The sequence below is a fragment of the Siphateles boraxobius genome, unplaced genomic scaffold, assembly GCF_051911475.1.
Source record: "Siphateles boraxobius isolate OS27281-9 unplaced genomic scaffold, OSU_SipBor_1 43, whole genome shotgun sequence".
NCBI classification, from domain to species: Eukaryota; Metazoa; Chordata; class Actinopteri; order Cypriniformes; family Leuciscidae; genus Siphateles; species Siphateles boraxobius.
The window spans coordinates 1,248,171-1,268,622 of record NW_027509064.1 but is presented as its reverse complement, the minus strand read 5'-3'; the positions used below and the strand labels follow the sequence as shown (position 1 = coordinate 1,268,622).

The 20,452-nt window shown below is 41.3% G+C and overlaps 1 protein-coding gene across 7 annotated transcripts in view; it reads left to right on the top strand.

Moving 5' to 3' along the window:
• Positions 1 to 20,452, top strand: part of ptprua (protein tyrosine phosphatase receptor type Ua) — a 555,997-nt gene that overhangs the window by 326,733 nt on the left and 208,812 nt on the right. For 6 of the 7 annotated variants that reach the window (XM_077200103.1, XM_077200106.1, XM_077200105.1 and 3 more), the window contains exons 7-8: positions 5,869 to 6,162; positions 16,782 to 17,105. In XM_077200103.1, the coding sequence (XP_077056218.1) occupies positions 5,869 to 6,162; positions 16,782 to 17,105 (618 nt within the window). The remainder of the gene's footprint in view (positions 1 to 5,868; positions 6,163 to 16,781; positions 17,106 to 20,452) is intronic. The other variant, XM_077200107.1, reaches the window with a different exon arrangement.

The following is a 20,452-nucleotide window of genomic DNA, read 5'->3' as shown; positions in this document are numbered from 1 at the left end:
AGGTGAACAGTTATGTTCTGCAAACCCGAGCATTGGAAGAGTGACACTCCGCTGCCAACCTGGCGGATTATTTGAAAACATCTGTGGAACAATGGGGCCTGGACGGCAAAGTGATCGCGTGCGTGCATGACAATGCTAGCAATATAGTAGCTGCAAACAGAGACATGGACTGTGTATCTCTACCTTGCTTCGCACACACACTTCAGTTGGCCATTAATGATGGATTTTAAGCTGCAAGCATGAATAGACTCATTGGTGCATATAGTAAACTTGTTGGACATTTCCATCATAGCACGATTGCCTAAAATGCACTGAAACAGAAACAAAGACAGCTGGAATTGCCTTCGTATAAGCTTGTGCAATACTGCAAAACGCGCTGGAATTCGGCTGCTGATATGCTTGCACGTTTGCATGAACAACGCTGGTCGATCACCGCTGTCCTCTCTGACAGGACCACAACCAAGCTGACAGATGCTAAGTCTCTGGAATTAATCGATGATCATTGGCAGACAATTGAGGAAATATTACCTGTTCTCCAGTCCCTGAAAATAGCTAGTGAAGCACTGGGTGGCAAAAACTACGTGTCTGTCTCCATGGTATATCCACTTATGCAAAGCCTTCTATCCAGGTTTGTCTATAATTCAAATGAACGAATAAATGTAGAATATTACTCAGTTCTAGTTAATTTGATTATGGTCTTTCCATTTAAATATATACATTTATAAAAACGAACAAAACGTTAATTTAAGAAATTCAGTCAACTGTTTTATCATTTATTTAAATGACCTACAAATTAAATATAAATAGGCAATACTGAATAAGACTACAATTCAGTTTTCATATTCAGTTATTTAATCTGTATCTGCAGACACCTTCAGTTGAGCGGTGGAGAATCACAGAAAGTGAATGAGTTCAAAAACACAGTGGCGGCATCTCTCAAGCAACGAATAAACATCGCTAACTTGCAAAACGCAGGGAAAACTCGCTAGATCCTCGGCACAAACACCTCAGGTTCCTTGACGAAAACATGAGAGAAACTGTAAGAGGAAAAACATTTTGAACAATGTCAGAGCATTTCTTTTGATGTGAGTGGTGCGGGTGCAGCCGTTTGCCGCCGCCGCCGCCACTTCCCAGTCTTCGGAGAAGGCTGAGCCTGTTCTTCAGCCTTCAGCGAAGATTACATAGAGTCAAGCCGAGACGAGTGGGAACAGTTCTTGATGGAGCTGTGTATTCCACCAGATGAAGATCGTATGAATTGGTGGAGAGATAACACAAAGTGCTTCAAGAAACTTGGCCGCTTAGCACACCATTATTTGTGTGTCCCTGCAACGTCTGTGCCGGCGGAGCATGTTTTCTCTTGGCGTTTTTTTTGTGCGCTCTGTTTAGTGCTTACATGCTTTTTACTGTATCTTATGTATTTCTTATTCGTATGTGTCTCTTTTTGTGCACACAATGTTTTCAACAATTATACAAACAAAGGATGAAATGTATAAGCTTGTTAATATAGTTGTATAGGCTTGTTCAGAGATGTTCATAGGTGACAAAACTAACGTTTGTTTGAAGTAACGTCTTTCTCAATAAACTTATATATTCGTTTTCTGTGAGCTTGAATATTCAAATGCAATATTTTTGAAAAATGCCCATCCCTAATTTCTGTATCATTTCACTAATTAAGATGGGGTTGGTCAACATAAAGTTATTAAGTGTTTGTATAGACTAAGCTTGCTCACAAGTAGAAATGGTCGGTTTATCACCAAATGTCCCAGATAAAGCATCCAGCTTCCCCTGAAAGTGGTGCAAAAAAGAACTGCACAAGTCATCAGATTCTTGTTGACAGGCATTATGCGCGGGTGCCTGGACAAGCTTGTTTACAATGTTAAATAGTATTTTAGGCCTGTTGTTTGCATTATTAAGGATTTTAGAGATATAGGAACTGTGTTCAATGCTGTTTTATAATGCTTAACATGGTCCGAAAATGCTTGAAAATGTACAGTTAGACCGGTTTCCTAAAGAGGCGTTCCAGTTGTCTGCCTCTTGCTTTCATTGCACGTAACTTAGCATTAAACCACAGTGAGGAGTGGTATAGGGGAACAGACCTAGTCCGAATTGGAGCATGCTCATCCAAAACATTAGCGATAGCAGAATGGTACAAATCAAATATCTTAGATTGACAGGTGAAATAAAAAACATCAGAAATAGCAGACAAAACAATAGATGCAGAAAACGTATTAGAATTAATAACATTGTTCTTACGATAAGAGATGGTTATATTGTCAGTACATTTAGTTGACAAAATTAATGTAAAATCAAGCTTAATAAGCGTATGATCAGTGATATGAATAACCAGACCATTGATGGAGATATCATTCAAACCAGATGTACAAACTAAGTCAAGTGTGTGGCCATGAGAATGAGTTGGGAAATTAACATTCTGATAAAGTTCAAAGCAGTCCAGAACAGTCTTTAATTGAGTACTATTAGAACAGGGAGTGTCGACGTGGATGTTGAAGTCACCAAGCAAGATGACCTTGGACGATGAAGCACAGGCTAGAGTAAGTAGTTCATTAAGTTCGGAGAAAATATAGTTTTGTTGTTTGGGTGGTCAATAAATTAGGATGATTGTTAGGGGACTGTTCGAGGAAACTTTCAAAACCATATATTCAAAAGTCTTAGTATTATGGAAGTCCAGTTGAGCAAGTGTTATGGAGTTGCGATAGATGACCGCAAGCCCACCCCCTTTAGCAGATAAACGTGGCTTAGACAGGTGCTGGTATCCGTATGGTGTTAGCAGATTAAGATGCATTAAATCGTTAGGTGTTTGCCAGGTCTCAGTAAAAAATATCATATCCAGGTTTGTGTTGGTAATAAGTTCATTTAGATAGGGGCCCTTGTCCGAGATAGAGCGACAGTTCAGCAGAGCAAAATGGTTTTGCAGCACATCTGTATTTTCAGTTAAATTGTCATTGAAGTCTGACTTCTTTACACAGACAAGCGATCACGGTGGACCACAATCTCTTAGGGTGCTTTCACACCTGCCTCATTTAGTTCGGTTGAATCGCACTAGAGTTCGGTTTCCCCTTAGTGCGGTTCGTTTGGGCAATCGCACTCGGGTGCGCACCAAAAGCGGACCAAATAAGCGTAGGTCTCGGTACGCTTTCAAGCGAACTCTGGAGCGGTTTGTTTGTGGCGAGAACGTGATCTGACCTCGAACAGACCCAACTGCCAAAGAACTGCGCATTTTTGGACTAAACCAGCTGCCGTAGTCAAACAAAATTATTATTTAGATTGTCAATAGCGCTCCCTTTAAGCTATGACTGACTTACCACATTCTGCATTCTCACTAAAACCTCATCATAAACACTGAATTTGTCCGCACTGCACAGTGAAATTCTTATTTATATCGCGTCTAGACTTCGTTGTTTATGGGAGAATTTGCGAAAGGATAAAGCTTGTGCTGATTCTGAACATTCATTGTGAGCGAATTCTCCGGATGTATGCCGTATTTTCCTCTTTGTATACTTCCGGGAGTTCTGTTGGAATTTTCCCGCACGTTAATTCTGACCAATTTAAGTGCAGTTGTGGAAATATATTCAAGACACATCTGGCCAACGAGTGATGTGGATGTTGTCACGTGACTGCAATTTGGTTCGTTTCATCAACTGATTCGGACCAGAGCAATCAGTGTGGTGTGAAAAGGAACCAAAATGCCTGAAAATGATACAAAGTATAATTTTTCGCCCTTAGTCCGGACCAAATGAACCAAACTACAGGTGTGAAAGCACCCTTAGTCAGTCCCTCCATAAAAAAAGCGATTATGCGATCGCATGATTTAGTGCATAATCAGCCATAATTCATAAATCAGCCATATTCATGCGTAGGCCGCATTTGTTCAAATACGCCGCACATTTGCCGCATAAATTGCTTATTTCCGTGCAAAATATGCGGGGCTTGCATGATTTCATAATCCTCGCATTTTCGTTGCAAAAAAAGTCACATATCTTAGCAGAAAGTTGAAAAATGTTGCGTTTGCTTCACACAGGAGCAGCCATTTCCCATGGGAACGTTATTGGCATCTCTTTATTCCCAAATCGAAACTCGTATAACTGTCTGTCACACGTTCTACCATCACATCGTTACTTAATAAACAAAATAAGATAAAAGAAGTAGCATCAAACAGAAATTACCCGCACACAAGGGGTTTTCGAGGCGCACATACAATATAACACTGCACTGAGTTCAACAGGGAGCGCGCAGCTCTTAAAGGGGCCACACCTTAAAACAAGATGAAAAATTAAATATTCCCAGCACTTTCTATGATGTAGTATGCTTGCTTATCAAAAGAAGTAATAAGAAATGACTCTTTACATTAAGGTAGTAGCCTAGTGTGAACAGGTGAAGTTCCCGCAATTTCATCGCATAAAATTGCATAAATATCCCGCATATTCCATCGCATTTTTAAAGAATACGGGCCGCATAATCAAAGATTTTTGCCCGCAACAATCACAAAAAAACTGGAAGGAAGGACTGCTTAGTAGTCGTTTCGGTTTGACCAGAGCTCTGTTATTTGACCAAATGCACGGGATAACAGTTGGTGTTGATTTCTGATAATGAAAGATCTTTCGGACTGAACGGTGCACGTAGCGCGAGCGCCGGATGATCCCGAGCGAGCGGCAGTGCTCGTACATTTCAGAGTCGAGGCGCGGGTGCCGATTAAGCGCCCTGAGTTCGCATGACAGGTATCCAATATCCATGTTGGAAGGTAACCCAGGAAAAATAAGGGAAACCAGAGACAGCACGAGTGCTAAAGCCTTTGACATGTTGGCAGTAGCCATGAGAAAGTCAGCTATCAGCAAAGTCAGGTTAGCCAGGACCAAAGCCATCGCAACATCTATAAAAAGCTTACAGAGAGGAAAGCTACCCGACCCGACAGTAAGCTAATCGAACTACTGGTAAGAAGAGCGTTAACTCACCTCACAGTCAGTCCAACAGATGGAGGAGAGAAGGGTGAGAGGGCTCGCAGCAGGCTGACAACAGATAGTTCCCAACGGCAACAGAAAAATACGCCAAGCAGAAAAAGTTAAGTCCAGTTTGTAGAGGGATGCAGAAAGAGTAGACCAGGTAACAAACACAACAAATGTAAACAATAAACTACAAAGCGGGGAGCGGCAGCCAGATGCGCACAGCGTTCAAACACCGGAAGTCCCAAATATATAAGTTTAAAAACTTGATCCACAGTCAAAAAATAGCTTTTTATTAAAACTAAACTGCAACAAGTATGCAATATGTCACAGTAATATGATATAAGTTGGATATATACTATCAATCCTAAAGACTATAAATATTGTTGACATAAGAGTTAAATGTGCTAAAGTAAACACTGTCAAACCTTGTGTTGGTTCTTTCTGTGTGGAGAACCAGTAGCTCTGCAGATCCTTCTGATGAAGATTATAAACAAACACCTGAAGTTTACTTTAAACAAGATCCACTATCATTTCAGTCTGATTTCAATGCAGGTTTTTTATTTATTTATTTGTTCTGAATATGCACCATTTAAAACAGACTGAGGCTAAATAAAGGGTGATTCCTGTCCAAATGCATTCTGTTTCAAACTTTGGTTACACTTTATTTTAAGGTGTCATCGTTACAGTGTAATTATATATTTCAGTACAGTGTAATATTAATTAACTACATGTACTTACTGTAGTTCAGTAGGGTAGGATTAGGATGTGGTTGAGGGTTAGTTGCATGTAATTATGCATAATTTACTGTTATTACTATGGTAATTACATGTAACATATGTAACAAGGACACTGTAAAATAAAGTGTTATCCAAACTTTTTTTCTTTCTTCTCCTGTACTCTTTTGTAGTCCCGCCAACACCGATAGCTCCACCCCAGCTGCTGCGCTCTGGCCCCACATATCTGATCATCCAACTCAACGCTAACTCTATAGTGGGCGACGGGCCGGTGATCCGCAGAGAGATTGTGTACAGGGCTAGTCATTCGCCATGGTCTGAAACACACGGAGTCAACTCACTAACGTATAAAGTCTGGCACCTGGAACCTGATACAGAGTATCGCATCAGCGTTCTTCTCACCCGGCCTGGAGAGGGTGGAACCGGCCCGCCAGGACCCCCGCTGGTCAGCAGAACCAAGTGTGCAGGTAAATGGAGCCATTGAGAGTATGCTTGTTCAGGGTTTATATCTCAGACCGCTGATGGATTCATGTTTACTGCATTAAATCTATGACTGATGAAATTAATTTTTGCACACAAATATCTTTTGACAAATTTTTTTCATGACGGTTCATCCTTGAAACTTATTTGAAAATTTATCAACTTATTGTCGTTGTATATTTTAACACAACCGGAATACTGTATTGACCAGTCAGCACCTGGACCAAAACTATACATTCTATATTTGTATTACATTGCTCTGTGGAATACTTGATTCTGATTGGTCAATAGCGCCATCCAGATAACCAGTTATCTGGGATGTTATTCCCAGATAACAACCGTTCAAAGCAGATAACGCAGGCTCATCCGGATCACTGAAGTCAGCAGTGCTAAACGCCTGCTAGGAACGTTTATTCTTTGTGGAAGTTTTGCGTTTGGTGAGCTAATAAAAAATATAACTGTCGAATAAATTTTTTGTGTACAGTTATTTAATTATGCCATCCATTAGCATGAACTTGCTCTCTCTTGTTTCATACAAATGCAGCTGTTTTGTACACTGTTGGATTATGAGATACAAACAGTGTGAGATACAAATACAATTTTAAAACAGTTTAATCTGAAATCAATATATATCTTATCCCCATAATTATTCATATGGCAAAATGCTGTATAATAAGTGATATGAATGACAGTTTACCGTATCTCTTAAAGGTCCCGTTCTTCGCAAATTCCATTTTTCAAACTTTAGTTAGTGTGTAATGTTGCTGTTAGAGCATAAATAATACCTGTAAAATTATAAAGCTCAAAGTTCAATGCCTAGCGAGATATTTTATTTAACAGAAGTCCCCTTTCAAAGCCTACAGCGTACGTTCGGTTTGGACTACATCCCTCTACTTCCTTTTTTAATGACGTCATTAGAACAGTTTTTTGACTAATCTCCGCCCACAGGAATACACAAAAAAGGGGACGTGGTCTTGTTGAACTCCCACGGAGAAGAGGAAGAGTATCATTTGTAGAGTGTGTTTGTCGCCATGTCGTCGAGACGCTGTTATTTCCATGCCAGAGTCAATTCACCTTTGTTTGGCCTTCCCAGGGACGCTGTGCTTAGAGATCAATGGTTACAATTTATGTTTAACTCGGTTCCCGAAAAATATAATCCTCATTTAAAACTATGTGCAGCACATTTTGATGGGGACAGCTTCCTCAATCTCAATCTCAATCAGTTTAATGCCGGATTCGCACAAAGATTGTTCTTGAAAGATGGAGCAGTTCCCTCTTTGTCTGGAGAAGGCGTTGTTTATGGACCACAACTTGTAAGTGTATTTTATTATTTAAGTTGGGGCGTTTAACCGTTTCTGTAACTCATTACACAAAGTGCAACGCTGTTTAGCTTTGTTAACTAGATGGGAATTGAAACTAATCCAACAAACCTTTTAAATAAGTGTAGTAATTCAATCAGACACCATTGATTGTTGGTGTTTGTAATGATCAGTTTAAATTATGTGTTGATTATATCTAATGTTTACTGTTTAACCACATGGTCATTTAGCTGCAGCAACGCAAATCATTGTTCTATGTTTATGTAAGGTTACCTACTGTAGTAAAGCCATGTTTGTTTACTATTCATTGCGAAGCTATTATGCTAGACTAGTCATGTACGAAATTGTAACTGTAAGAGGCGTGACCTTTCCGTGCAACGTGCGATAAGCTGCTGTCGAATCACAACACAGGAAACGCTGGCACATTCAGAACTCTTTACGTATTTCTGAAGGAGGGACTTCATAGAACAGGGAAGTCATGGGCCCGTTTTTTGGACCGTGAAAACAGAGGTATACAGATAAGTAAATTGTGCAAAAAATACTGTGTTTTTTTACACGCGAAACATGAACACATGTTATATTGCACACTGTAAACACAATCAAAGCTTCAAAAAAACATGAAGAACGGCGCCTTTAAATGTCCGTCTAGTTTGAACTGCAACTGCCTCCTCCACGGAAGATTTAAGAGGAAGCCTACTTCTCGCTGTGCAGGGTCAACATACAGTGGAATGGCACTGCCCAAAGAGTAGGCAAGGTGGATTTGTAACGGGTCATTGGGTGTTGTTATGGCGGAAGCCAGCACGGTTTGCTCCAGGCTTAGGGGTATCAGGTATGGCGGGATCCTACCCATGGCTAAGCTGTCAATGGAGGAACTTATTTCTCGGAGCATGTCGGTCATTAATGCCGTGACCAACTGTGTTTGGGCAAAGTCATTCTGGAAAACTGTGAACAGCTGCTTCATGGAGCTCACAGTCTGATTTAGCATGATGCTATGAGTGTCGAGGATTGTCACAGTTCCTCTTAGCGTCTTGCCAATGGTTTGCAGGTAAGCGCTTTGTGTGGTGTTGCGAGTTGGTTCAGCACGTGCTCGACATCGACTTCGGCGTGGTTGAGGGTGGTTTCTGTCCATCGGGCACCTGACCAGCTGTACTGGGCTACCGCTCTTGGGTAGTGCACACGGTAGACATTTCGCGGGTCGAGTCGCACGTACACCTTCTGTGTGTGCGTTCGGCAGTTAGTAATCAGAAGTCCCGGTTAATCTCTCAACACGATGCCCGAGGCCGGTCCTGGTGAGATGACGTCGGCTGGCGGCTGGCCTCTGGTCGACTGAAGGCACATGATGGCAATCCACAGCAGCATCCTGTTACAGGCAAGAGAGAGAGGTATGGAGGAAAAGGGGAAAGAGAGAAGGCACAGGTCAGAGATGTTTGTCGCGGGTTGTGTGGGATAGTCTTTTCTGCTGCGGTGACGGCGGTTGAGTTTAGCTTGCATTGGCCCCTCCCTGTCTGTCCCCGCTAGTGGCCAGATGTCTTTTGATCTGATTGCGGTGGACCCATTTGAGAACTGGTTCTCTCGGTCCTCGTTTTAGCTGGATTTGGTACGCATCGGGGGAGAGTTTGTTAACTATCTCATGAGGTCCCGTCCAGTGTGGCAGGAACTTCTTTGACAGCTGCTGGGGTGGCAGGGCGAAACTGTAATACAGGACTTTGTCGCCCACATTGAGTTCCTGGTGTGATGCCTTTCGGTCATAGTATGCTTTCTGGCCTTCAGCGCTGTTTTTTAGGTGTTGCTGGGCGAAAGCGAAAGTTGTTTTCAAGTGTTTATGGAGCTCGTCCAGATATTGGAACGTGGTGTAGGCGGTGACAAGGTTATGGTCTCCTGGCTGGTAAAACAGGTGTAACGGCAGGGTCAGCTGCCGCCTGGTCATGAGTTCAAACGGGGACACCCGTGTTGATTCCTGCGGGGTGGCTCTGATGGCCATCAGCACAAGGGGGAGTTTCACATCCCAGTCTTTCTGATTAGCCGATACGTACTTCCTTAGCATGCCGACAACCGTTTTGTTCAATCTCTCTACCTGTCCAGATGAGATTGGATGGTGGCTGATGTGAAGTTTAGCTTGTACCCCTAGACATCTCCAGATCTTTTGCATGATCTCGGCAGTGAAATGGGTACCTCTGTCTGAGTTGACTCTTAGTGGCAAACCGAACCGGGACAATATGTGGTTCCTCAGGAGATATGCCGTTGTTTGGGCAGTGTCGTTAGGTGCTGGCAAACACTCAACCCCCTTGGTAAACTGACACACCACCGTGAGAAAGTACTTGTTGCCTCTTGTTGACCTGGGCAGAGGTCCTACCCAGTCAATTTGGAGGTCTGACCATGGGAACGTGATTCCTCTTCGTTGCAATGGGGCTCGGTGATTTGGGTTTGTTGGTTGGAACTGACAGCAGACCAAGCATTCTCTCACATACTCTGCCACATCTTGCTGCATGCCTGGCCAATATGCCACCTGTCTAAGTGTCTCATACGTGGCTCTGGTACCGTGGTGTCCAGCATAGGGTGTGTTGTGGGCGTGCATTAGCATTACCCCCCTTTGGCAAAGTGGCACCACGAGTCTAGGCGGTGTGGTATCATCAGGGCCAAACCATAGAATGTTGTCCCGAAAACGCAGCATATGTCTGGAGTTATGTAGATGTCTGAGGTATGAGTCAGCATCGATGTCTGATGGTGAGATCGGGTGGCAGGCGGGGTCAGAGAGGTGGTCAAGAATTGTCTTTATGGCAGTGTCTGTGGCTTGCATATCCGCAACATCGTTGTTGGAAATTTGCGGATTTAGCGATAGCATTTGTGAAGCTGGTGCCGTAGGAGGCAAGGGCCGTTTGCTGCTGGTTAGTACCGCAACGGCGGGGGTGGGTAAGGGGTTTGGGGGAGACCACAGCTCACCGTGGAGGGCACCGGTTTTGGCAAGCGCATCGGTGTGGTCATTAAAGTCTTTGTCTTGGCCTGGCAGTTTGGAATGTCCCTTTACCTTCTTCCAGTACACGGTGACATCGTATGTTTTTGTGATGTTATCACATTCCTGGAACAGGTGTTGGTGTTTGACAGGCTTGTTGGTTGCCGTTTTGAAACCGTTTTGTTTCCAGATTGGTAGATGGCATAAAAAACTTAGTCTGGCATAGTTAGAGTCTGTGCAGATGAGAAGGTCTCTGATGTTATGGGCGGATGCGAGTTGCAGAGTTATGAGAATTGCTGCTACCTCTGCATATTGTGATGACTGGGGGCCCAGTTTGAAGTGTTGTGGTGGGCATGGGTGGTTGTTAACCAACAGTACCCCTGGACCTGCCTTTAGGATGCCCTCGTGGTTGTAGGAGCATCCGTCGACATAAGCTGTGGGCATGCCTTCGCACACATTCTTGTCAAAGTACCTGTGACACGTCAGTTGTGGCTGTTGGGGCTCTGGTGTGTCCAGCATCGCAGAGCAGTTTTGACATGCAGCCAGGCCGTTTCCCAACGCCGACTTTTGATTCTGTGCATATCGGGCCTCAACATCTCGTCCTTGGAAGCCATTAACCACGTGGCTATGCGGGCATTGGTTACCACGTCATCTCGGATGCGTTGGCTGTTGAGGAACATTACGGGCTGGTGGCAAGTGTCTATTATAACTTTCTGTGCTCCAATGTAGTTGGAGAAACGCTGTATGGCCCATACTGTGCAGAGCAAAGCTTTTTCGCAGTCTGAGAATTTACATTCTGTAGGGAGAAGTGTCTTGCTGGCATATGCGACCACCTTTTTGTCTTGGTCGTGCCGTTGGTATAGGCCAGCACTGAGACATTGGTCAGAAAACCCAGCTTCCAGGTAGAATTCCTTTTGAGGATCGGGGTGCGCGAGACAGGGAGCTGTGCATAAATGTCTTTTTAGTTCTGTCATGGCATGTTGTTGAGCATCTGACCAGACGAAAGGGCAATCCCTCACCAATCAGCAGAGTGGTGAGGGGCCTGGCGATGTCCGAATAGTTTTCGATAAACTGTCGAGAGTAATTGCATACCCCTAGAAAACTTCGTAGTTCGGAGACGTTAGTGTGAGGCTTGATGTTTTGAATGGCATGGATACGGTTTGATTGTGGTTCGATGCCATGGGGTCCGATGAGCAGGCCCACATAGTTAACCTTGGTACGACACCACTGTCCCTTGTGTAATGCTATTTTAGCGCCAGCAGCTGACAACTGGTTCAAAACATAGTCCATTTCTTTCAGTTGGTCGGCCACCGTTGTGCTCTTGGGCCTTGTCCCTGGTGCGACTGCACTGCAGAGACCGCCCCTGAGCCACTGCAGGCAGTGAGTTAAAAATTCTGTTATACCAGTTCTCCTGCTCGCGTGGTCTCTACTAGAGGTTAGGGACTTGCTCGCTTTCGGTCAACGTATTGTGCCTGGAGTCTGGGCCGGCTAAGTCTCACAAGCTGAGACCCCGAATCGGATTGTGCCCAAGGTTCCTACCTCTCCCGTAATAGGAGCAGGTGGTGAGCCTGCAAGCGCTGCCCTGGAGGAGGCAGATCCAGCCCTGGCTTCTCTGTCCGTTCGCTTGGACGTGTACAGAATGCAAGCCATAGACCTCAGACCAGCTCTACAAATATCTGTTCGAATTCAGCAGAGAGGGAAGGCTGTTTCCATGCAAAAACAGATTCTAGAGTTGGGGGCTGGACGACACCTAGTTGAACCGCTGCTTCCCGTGGGCTCCCTTCTCATGAAGCCAGTTTCACCGTGAGCCCGGTTCAAGTGTCGGCTTGCTGCACCATTCCCCTCCTATGGACTGGATACGTGCACCTTCTACTCCAGTTGAGTTCCCTTAAAATTGAACCCTGTTGAGTTCCTCCACACCCCTCCGACGTCGGACGTGCGGAACGTCTAGTGTTAGGCCTACCAGTCGTAAGCAGTGAGGAACCTGTGTTAGGCTGGGTCCATATGTTGCGGTCCCTACGGCGACCCCATATGTGTATTCTTCCACGATACGGCTCCCTGCGGCGAGCCGTGTCTTCCCTCGGCAGAGTCTCTCTGCCGTCACTGTCCGGTGTGTCTCCCCCGTCTTAGGCTGGAGCCACCCCAGTGACATTCCATATGTTAGACTGCCCGGTTTCCGCCCAGTTCATATGTTTATTCTCCACGTTACCTCCCTCTGGGTTGGATGTGGCTTCCGCAGCGTCCCTTCCTTCCAATGTACGGGGAAAGCTTTCCCAGTGGTCCTGTAGGAACAGCAGTGACTTCCCTGGCCTAAGCCCTGTCCTTCCCCGCCTTAAGTTTGCGGGGGCATCAGGAGGCTTTTGTTTAGGCACTGGAAGGTGGCAGCGTTAGTGGCATGTTCAAAGGGTGATCCCATTTCAGTCGACGTCGACTACGTCTGACGTTATCGACTAAAAGGGAACGTCCTGGTATGCAACCCACCGTTCCCTGAAGGAGGGAAAGGAGGACGTAGTCCCCTTGCCACTACCGCTGGACCACCGCTGACCCCGGGTTACTCTCGGCTCCTCAGCGAAAAAGCAACTAGTGCGTGCATCCACTTCCGTATTTATACTCGGGGCGGAGTGTGTGATGCGAATCACGCACGCCAATTACATTGGCTTGTTCAATAGTACTCGAAGAAGTCAGGCTCTCTAGCGAGATCCCATTTCAGTTCCTTCAGGGAACGGTGGGTTGCATACGCAACCAGGACGTTATCCATATACAAAAACCACTTAATGTGGACAGGTGTAAACGCACCGTGTCCTGATTGGCTTATGATCCGATCTGCTTGATCGGATCACGGTGATCGCATGTCAATGCCAAGTGTAAACGCAGCCTTTGTTGGTTGTTGTAAGTGTGTCTGTTACACACTATGTTACTATCTCTTCGTCGTTGTGGATTACCTGAGTTTGTTTTCATTAAAGAACCATTTTGGTCCTTGCAAAAAAAAACTTTTTGAACTCTCCTTTGTCTTCATCTTCTTCAACTGGTGACAGAGATATTAAAAATCAGCTAGTTCCTTATTAATATTACATAATATACACTACAAGCCAGCACACACTATTCATTCTATTCTTTTTTTTCACTGTCTTCATCATTCATTCTGTCTCTTTTGGCAGGGGGGCTTTTCCCTTGTGCTTTTCTGTAACTGTATCCTTCTCGGCCCTCTGAGTGAAACAGATTCATTTTATATCAAGGTCAAACTTCAGTTCTCAGAGGATGTGACTTTGTTTGGTGTATGTGTGTGTCATATCCAGCTGTTCGGCCATTCCTCATCAGGCCTGTGGCAGTTTTAGTAGATGTGTCTCATTAATTAGAGTAATCAGGTTGATTTGTCTGGAGGACTCTGAGGGTGGGCAGAGGTGGGGTTCTGTATGGTGGTCTGCGAGCATTCACAGCAGGGTTGACTGGGCATTGACTGTCTCAGCTCTGAGTGTAAACACAAAATGTCTCACGAAAACATCAGGGTCTAATTTCACCCCCCAAAAAACAAAAGAAATAAACAATGAATAAAATAAAATTTAGCATGAAGACAAGTAAGCCTAATTTGTAAGAGTTTTTGCATTCAACATTATTTTCATAACAATTCCCCCTAAATTAACATAGGTTTGAAAGGTAAAAATCACATTTTCATTATCATAATTATTTTAATAGTTTTTTGCAATTCCGATATTCTCATTACATTAACAATTGTTTGAGTATTTAGGCTATATCAAAATAAACGAAACACAGAAGAACAAACACTACCATGATGTATAAACACTGATTGATTGATTGATCGGTCGTTCGGTTGCCTTTATATAATGCATTATAAAATATTTTTTTTAGTATTGATTATTCCTTGTAATGCACCTTAAACTGCATTATATGATCTCATGAATAATTAATACATTATGATACTTATTAATGTAATACTTATAAATGTAAATGTAAACTTATTAAGTATAATGAATTAAAACACATGACGAACCAGCAATTTGTAAGAATGTAACAAGTAATCTCCAAATATTTTAATGAATTTTAACTCTGGTTACATTTATTTACAAAGAGAATGCATTATAATGTAGGCTACATTACAAATATTTTATAAAGCATTATACATAAATACTTCAGTAAAGTGTTACAACATTATGTTGCCTTAAAAATCTCAAAGGTTTTCATTAAAGAAAATATAATTTCAGAATTTTCTTCTTTTCTTTTTCTTTTCTGGTGAAATATGACATGTTCTTGACAGGACTTTCTTTTCATATTTAGGAGGTGATTTTAGTTTTAAAGTATAATTATAGTGTGTTATTATTATTTATTATTATTAATTATTTATTGTGCATTTGTTGCAGAGCTACTTATCCTGCAATGCCACGTGCTGTCGTGTTCACACACGCACGCACGCACGCACACACACACACACACAAACAGGACTCACTGGGCTCGTCTCCTGTCTGTCTCTCTCTGGGGTAGAAATACATGTCAGACTTAGTGAGAGAGAATTAAAGTGACAGGAAATAGAGACAAGGACCCTTGCCTTCACATATGACATATGCAATTAGCTCATAGCAGCTCTAATTGGCTCTGCACTGAGAGAGAGAGAGAGAGAGAGAGAGAGAGAGAGAGAGAGAGAGAGAGAGAGAGAGAGAGAGAGACGCAGAGCTATTGGAAATAATAATTTATGTGTGTAATGATAAATGTTTGAATTACCTATTAAACATACTACAGGTATATTGCTTTTTCTGACAGCTTTTTAACTTAAGGTTTCATACTTGTTTGTGAGAAGGGTCAACTGTTCTTTCTCTCTGGTTCCGTCCATCTGTCAGTTCATGAAATGCTCTGTTTTCCAACGGAAAGCAATTATTTTATGATTGTATAAAGAGCACATGAAATCTAATTCAGAGATTTCTTATCATACAAGTATATGCTAGTATACTTGAAGCTGCAAATTTATAAACTTTTGTCAACTTAAAGGTGCTCAAAGCGATGTCACGCGTTTTTTAAGCCAAAACATTTTTTCTCACATACAACAAACATCTCCTCACTATCCGCTAGCTGCCTGTCCCCTGAACACACTGTAAAAAAACACGGTCTCTGCAGACACCCCAGGCTCCACAAATGGCAACAAAAACAAACTGGGCTTACCCCCACGCACCACGAAACATAACAAACTGTTCCAGCCAATAACCGATAAGAAGGGTTTGGGGGTTAGTGCGCGGATGAGGAGGAGGAAGGGTCTAGCTAGCCTTCGTTTTGTTTGACAATACTTTAAACGTCAACAAGAAGTGATGTCACCCGACATTGCTTAGAGCACCTTTAATTAAGATAACGTGACAAATATAAATTGTTTTAACCAAATTCTAAGGTAGCATCACATAATCAAAAAAAGTTTTTTTATTACTATTATTTACATCTATGGTCTCCATAAATTGTAAATTCACTATATTTATTAACTAATTGCAAATTACAGATATTTTTGGCCATGTAGACACTGCAGCTAAATCTGGTTGTCAATTCACCTTTTAGAGCTTTAAACTCTAAAAAGTCCAGTAACTAGAAAACAAAACACCAAACAAGCCCATAATAAACAAAAGTAAAGTAAAATGCTTTATATTGAAAACAAGACAAAAATATAATGACCTGCACCTGCCACCTTTAACAACTCCATAAATTGACCGTCTCTCTGGTAATGAAACCAGGACTTCTCCAATGATATTATTTGCTTAAATCTCACTCCTGCAAGCTCAAGTTCATCTGCCTTTACTTTTGAGTGCAATGCCCACATCTGAACATCCAATCAACAGCTGAAAAATGGAACCAAGTTTAATTTTTCCTTTTTCAATAATCCATTAAAATTTGTATGGACGTCACAATACGGAAGAACAAGATCTGGCGCTACATTACATTTACATTATTGTTACATTTCCATTGCACTAAATGATCTTGTAAAAATATATATATATTATTGTATTATTAAACACCAGGCATTTTCAGAACTGTACAGAACTTTTTCTAATGTTCTTCTTGGAGAAGGCAATCCCATAATGGACTGTGTCAAGCTCAGTGAAAAAAAAAATCCAAGATGTTGGACAAGGCGGAAAAACTATGATTATATTGAAAACACATGTTTCATTCAATACTGAAAGGTATATAAAACCTGTTTGGTGTAGTTAATAAAGATAATATTTTATTTTTGTTTTAGAGGAAGCGTGTCATTAGCTTAGCAACATGTAACAACAAACTCAAATTTCAGTGCAAATGTGAAATGTACATAATTGTGTACATAATTCAGTTCCTCTTTTGTCTCATCCAGAGCCCATGCGTCCCCTCAAAGGTTTGACAGCATCAGAGATTCAGTCCCGTCAGCTGCTCCTGCAGTGGGAGCCGGTGGGATACAACCTGACGCGCTGCCATACATACTCCCTGTCGCTGTGCTACCGCTACTCCACTGCTACTGGGGGCGGAGCTGGCGGAAATAATGCCACGGTGAGGGAGTGTCTGTCGGTGGAGGGGAACACCTCCCACTTCACACTCCGGGATTTACCACCATTCCATGCCGTTCATGTGAGGCTGGCTCTGGCCAATCCAGAGGGCAAGAAAGAGAGCCGAGAAGTGACCTTTCAGACGGAGGAAGACAGTGAGTACTTTTTTTTCTTTTCTTTTTTGCCTGCAACCATGAAATCTAAATTTGGTAATACTTTATAATAGGTATAGAGTAATAAAGTACTTACAAATCATTTACAAACTATTAGTTTATATTTAATTCATAGTTAATATATCTTACTCTCTACATTGTACATTAACCAGCTATTTACAAATTTTGAGTTCTTCATTTATTATCAATGTACATAACACAATTATTAGTGTTTAATTAGCTGATGTAAAGATTTTGATAAGGTTTATTATTTTATTCATTTTTTTAACAACTTATTTACCGTAAATAGTTCTCACTTAACACTAGGTCACAGGACATCAGAAAATAGCCTAAAAAAATACATAAACAATGTAAAGACTACTGTACATAAACTATTAATAAACTGTAAACTAATAGTTAGTTAATGATTTGTAAGTACCTTATTACTAGGGAAGAGCGGGGCACAACCTAACACATTTTGGTTTTGGCTCAATTATTAAAAAAATAATTAAGTTAGATTCATCTTTCTTTTTACACAAGCAACATACACATCTCTGCTACAAACTAACACTTAACGTTTTTTTCTAGGACCTACCATTTTCGTACAGTTGCACTAAAAGTGGCAGAATTAACCCATATGCGGGGTTAATTGTAACAGACAGAGGGGTTAGTTGTAACACTTGTGTGAAACACACATCATTCAGTACTATTGTATCTGTATAGTTTGATATTGTGTGTGCATCTGTATAGATAGATATCCATACATCCATCCCTAATCCAATCATCATTCTGGATCAATATCATGGATAGAGATATAGGAAAGGGCTGCACAGTTTTGCAATAAATAAATAAATAAATAAATAAAATCATCAAATATTGTAATATATTAAGCTCGTTTTTATTATTTTTACTGTTATTATTATTAATAATAATAATTTTACATGCAGCTGCCACACACAAATGTAATTCAATTGCAAGAATTACATTTGTGTGTGGCAGCTGCATGTAAAATTATTATTATTAATAATAATAACAGTAAAAATAATAAAAACGAGCTTAAAATATAAATGTTAATGGTTTATTGCATTAAAAACAGGCTAAACAAGTGATCAATGCATAGTAAACTAAAAAAAATAAAAATAATTTCAACATGGTTTGTGAAAGTCCAACAAAGTTAAATATATTTATATAAATAAATACTCAAACCTGAAACGTTGTGTGGCTCCCGTTTTCATTTGATTATCATTGTACACTTGGCGGCTTAGTTGTAACACTGTGCTACAACTAACCCCTCTGTGTAAAAAAATATTTTAAGCCTAGCTAACAGTTGCTAGGAGTTGCTGACATGTTTCAAAACGGTGCTATGTTTTAGCCAACAAGACAGTGATTAATGTCAGATAAAGTTAGATTTGGTGACGTACACACCACACTCAGAAACCGAAAAAAACCTATGATGAAAAAATGTACTTGCATGGTGTCAAAACACTCTTTGTCCAGTATCTTCACTAAATCTTATCAAAACTTTCCACAAATTCGCGGGAGAGGGTCTTCTGGCAGCAGGAGAAAAAGAGCGGAAACACACCCCGCTTGATCCTGACTAATTATGTAAAAGGTCCGCGTTACATTTAACCCCGCGTTAGGTTGTGCCCCGCGCTCCCCTATAGTTATTATGTGCTACCCAAAAATCTTTTATTTATACCATGAAATCAAAATTCATATTTTTTATGGAATATCAAGTGTTCATTTTAAACAAATTAACTGTGCACACAAATAATAAAAATAACTTCCCCACTCTCCCCTGATGACATTTTGCACTGGCACGAGGGCAGGAAAATAATCCCTCCCATCCAGCAACATGTCACTCACATGAAATCGTAGCAATAGCAAACAACAACAAACCCACCACTGATCCAAACAATTAAACAAAATCAAGCTCAACCCTATTTTTTTTTTTCTCTGAAGCATGATGCAAATGAAGCATGCCCTCCGGGTCACTATTAAGAAACAAAAGTTACTATATTGACAAACACTATTTTTAAGATTTATTCATTGAGGAAATATATGAGTGGATAAATAGTATTTTATTCCACTGAAAGTCACAAAATGCAAAACAATGTGGTAGTAAAATAGACCTAAATTAAATAGACCCTTTAAAATTACTTACAATACATATATAATAACAATGAGTCATTAACCGTCTGGGGACTAAGCCCTTTTTGGTCCGTTTTCTCTATTTTTACATTTGGGCTTATAAACCATATGTACTGGAGATGAAACACCATGTGTTTGGTATCATTGGATTCAGAAGACCCTAAGCTAACATAAGCATGCATGCAATGTGTTTATAAAGGAAGTATGAGTGAAAAATATACAATAGTCAAGTCAAGTCAAGTCAAATATATTTATATAGCGCTTTTCACAATACAGATTGTTTCAAAGCTGCTTCACAGTATCAATCAAAACAACTTAACAATGTTTGTTTATTACTGGAAAAAAAGACATCCTAGTTTGGTAGAGCTGATCAATGGTATGATTGGTTAATTAATTTGAATATCCCCAATTGAGCAAGCCGAAGGCAACAGTGGCAAGGAACCGAAAAAACTCCATCCAGTGACCTAATGGTGTCCTAACACCCAATGAAATGACCCAATGGAGAAAAAAAAAACCTTGGGAGAACCCAGGCTCAGTCGGGGGCCAGTTCTCCTCTGGCGTTTATGAACTAGAGGCCGAATTTACAGTAACTGTAAGATAAAAAATTTATATGAATGCCTGGCTAAATAGATGCGTCTTCAGTCTAGTTTTAAACTGGGAGAGAGAGTCTGAGCTACGAACAATATCAGGAAGGCTATTCCAGAGCTTCGGAGCTAAATGTGAAAATGCTCTGCCTCCTTTGGTGGATCTGGATATCCTAGGAATGACCAGAAGCCTCAAATCTAGTGATCTTAAAGAGCGCGATGGATTGTAAGGCGATAGAAGATCCGTTAAATAGACTGGAGCTAAACCATTTAGAGCTTTATAAGTCAAAAGCAATACCTTGTATTTAATACGGAACTTTATAGGTAACCAATGAAGTGATGATAAAATCGGTGTTATATGATCATATTTTCTTGATCTAGTAAGAACTCTAGCGGCTGCATTTTGGACTAACTGTAGCTTGTTTATTGAAGATGCAGGACAACCAGCTAATAAAGCATTACAGTAATCTAGTCTCGAGGTCATGAATGCATGAACTAACTTTTCTGCATTAGAGACTGATAGCATATTACGTAGCTTAGCAATGTTTCTAAGGTGGAAAAAGGCTGTTTTTGTAACATATGAAATATGCTTTTCAAAAGACAGGTTGCGGTCTA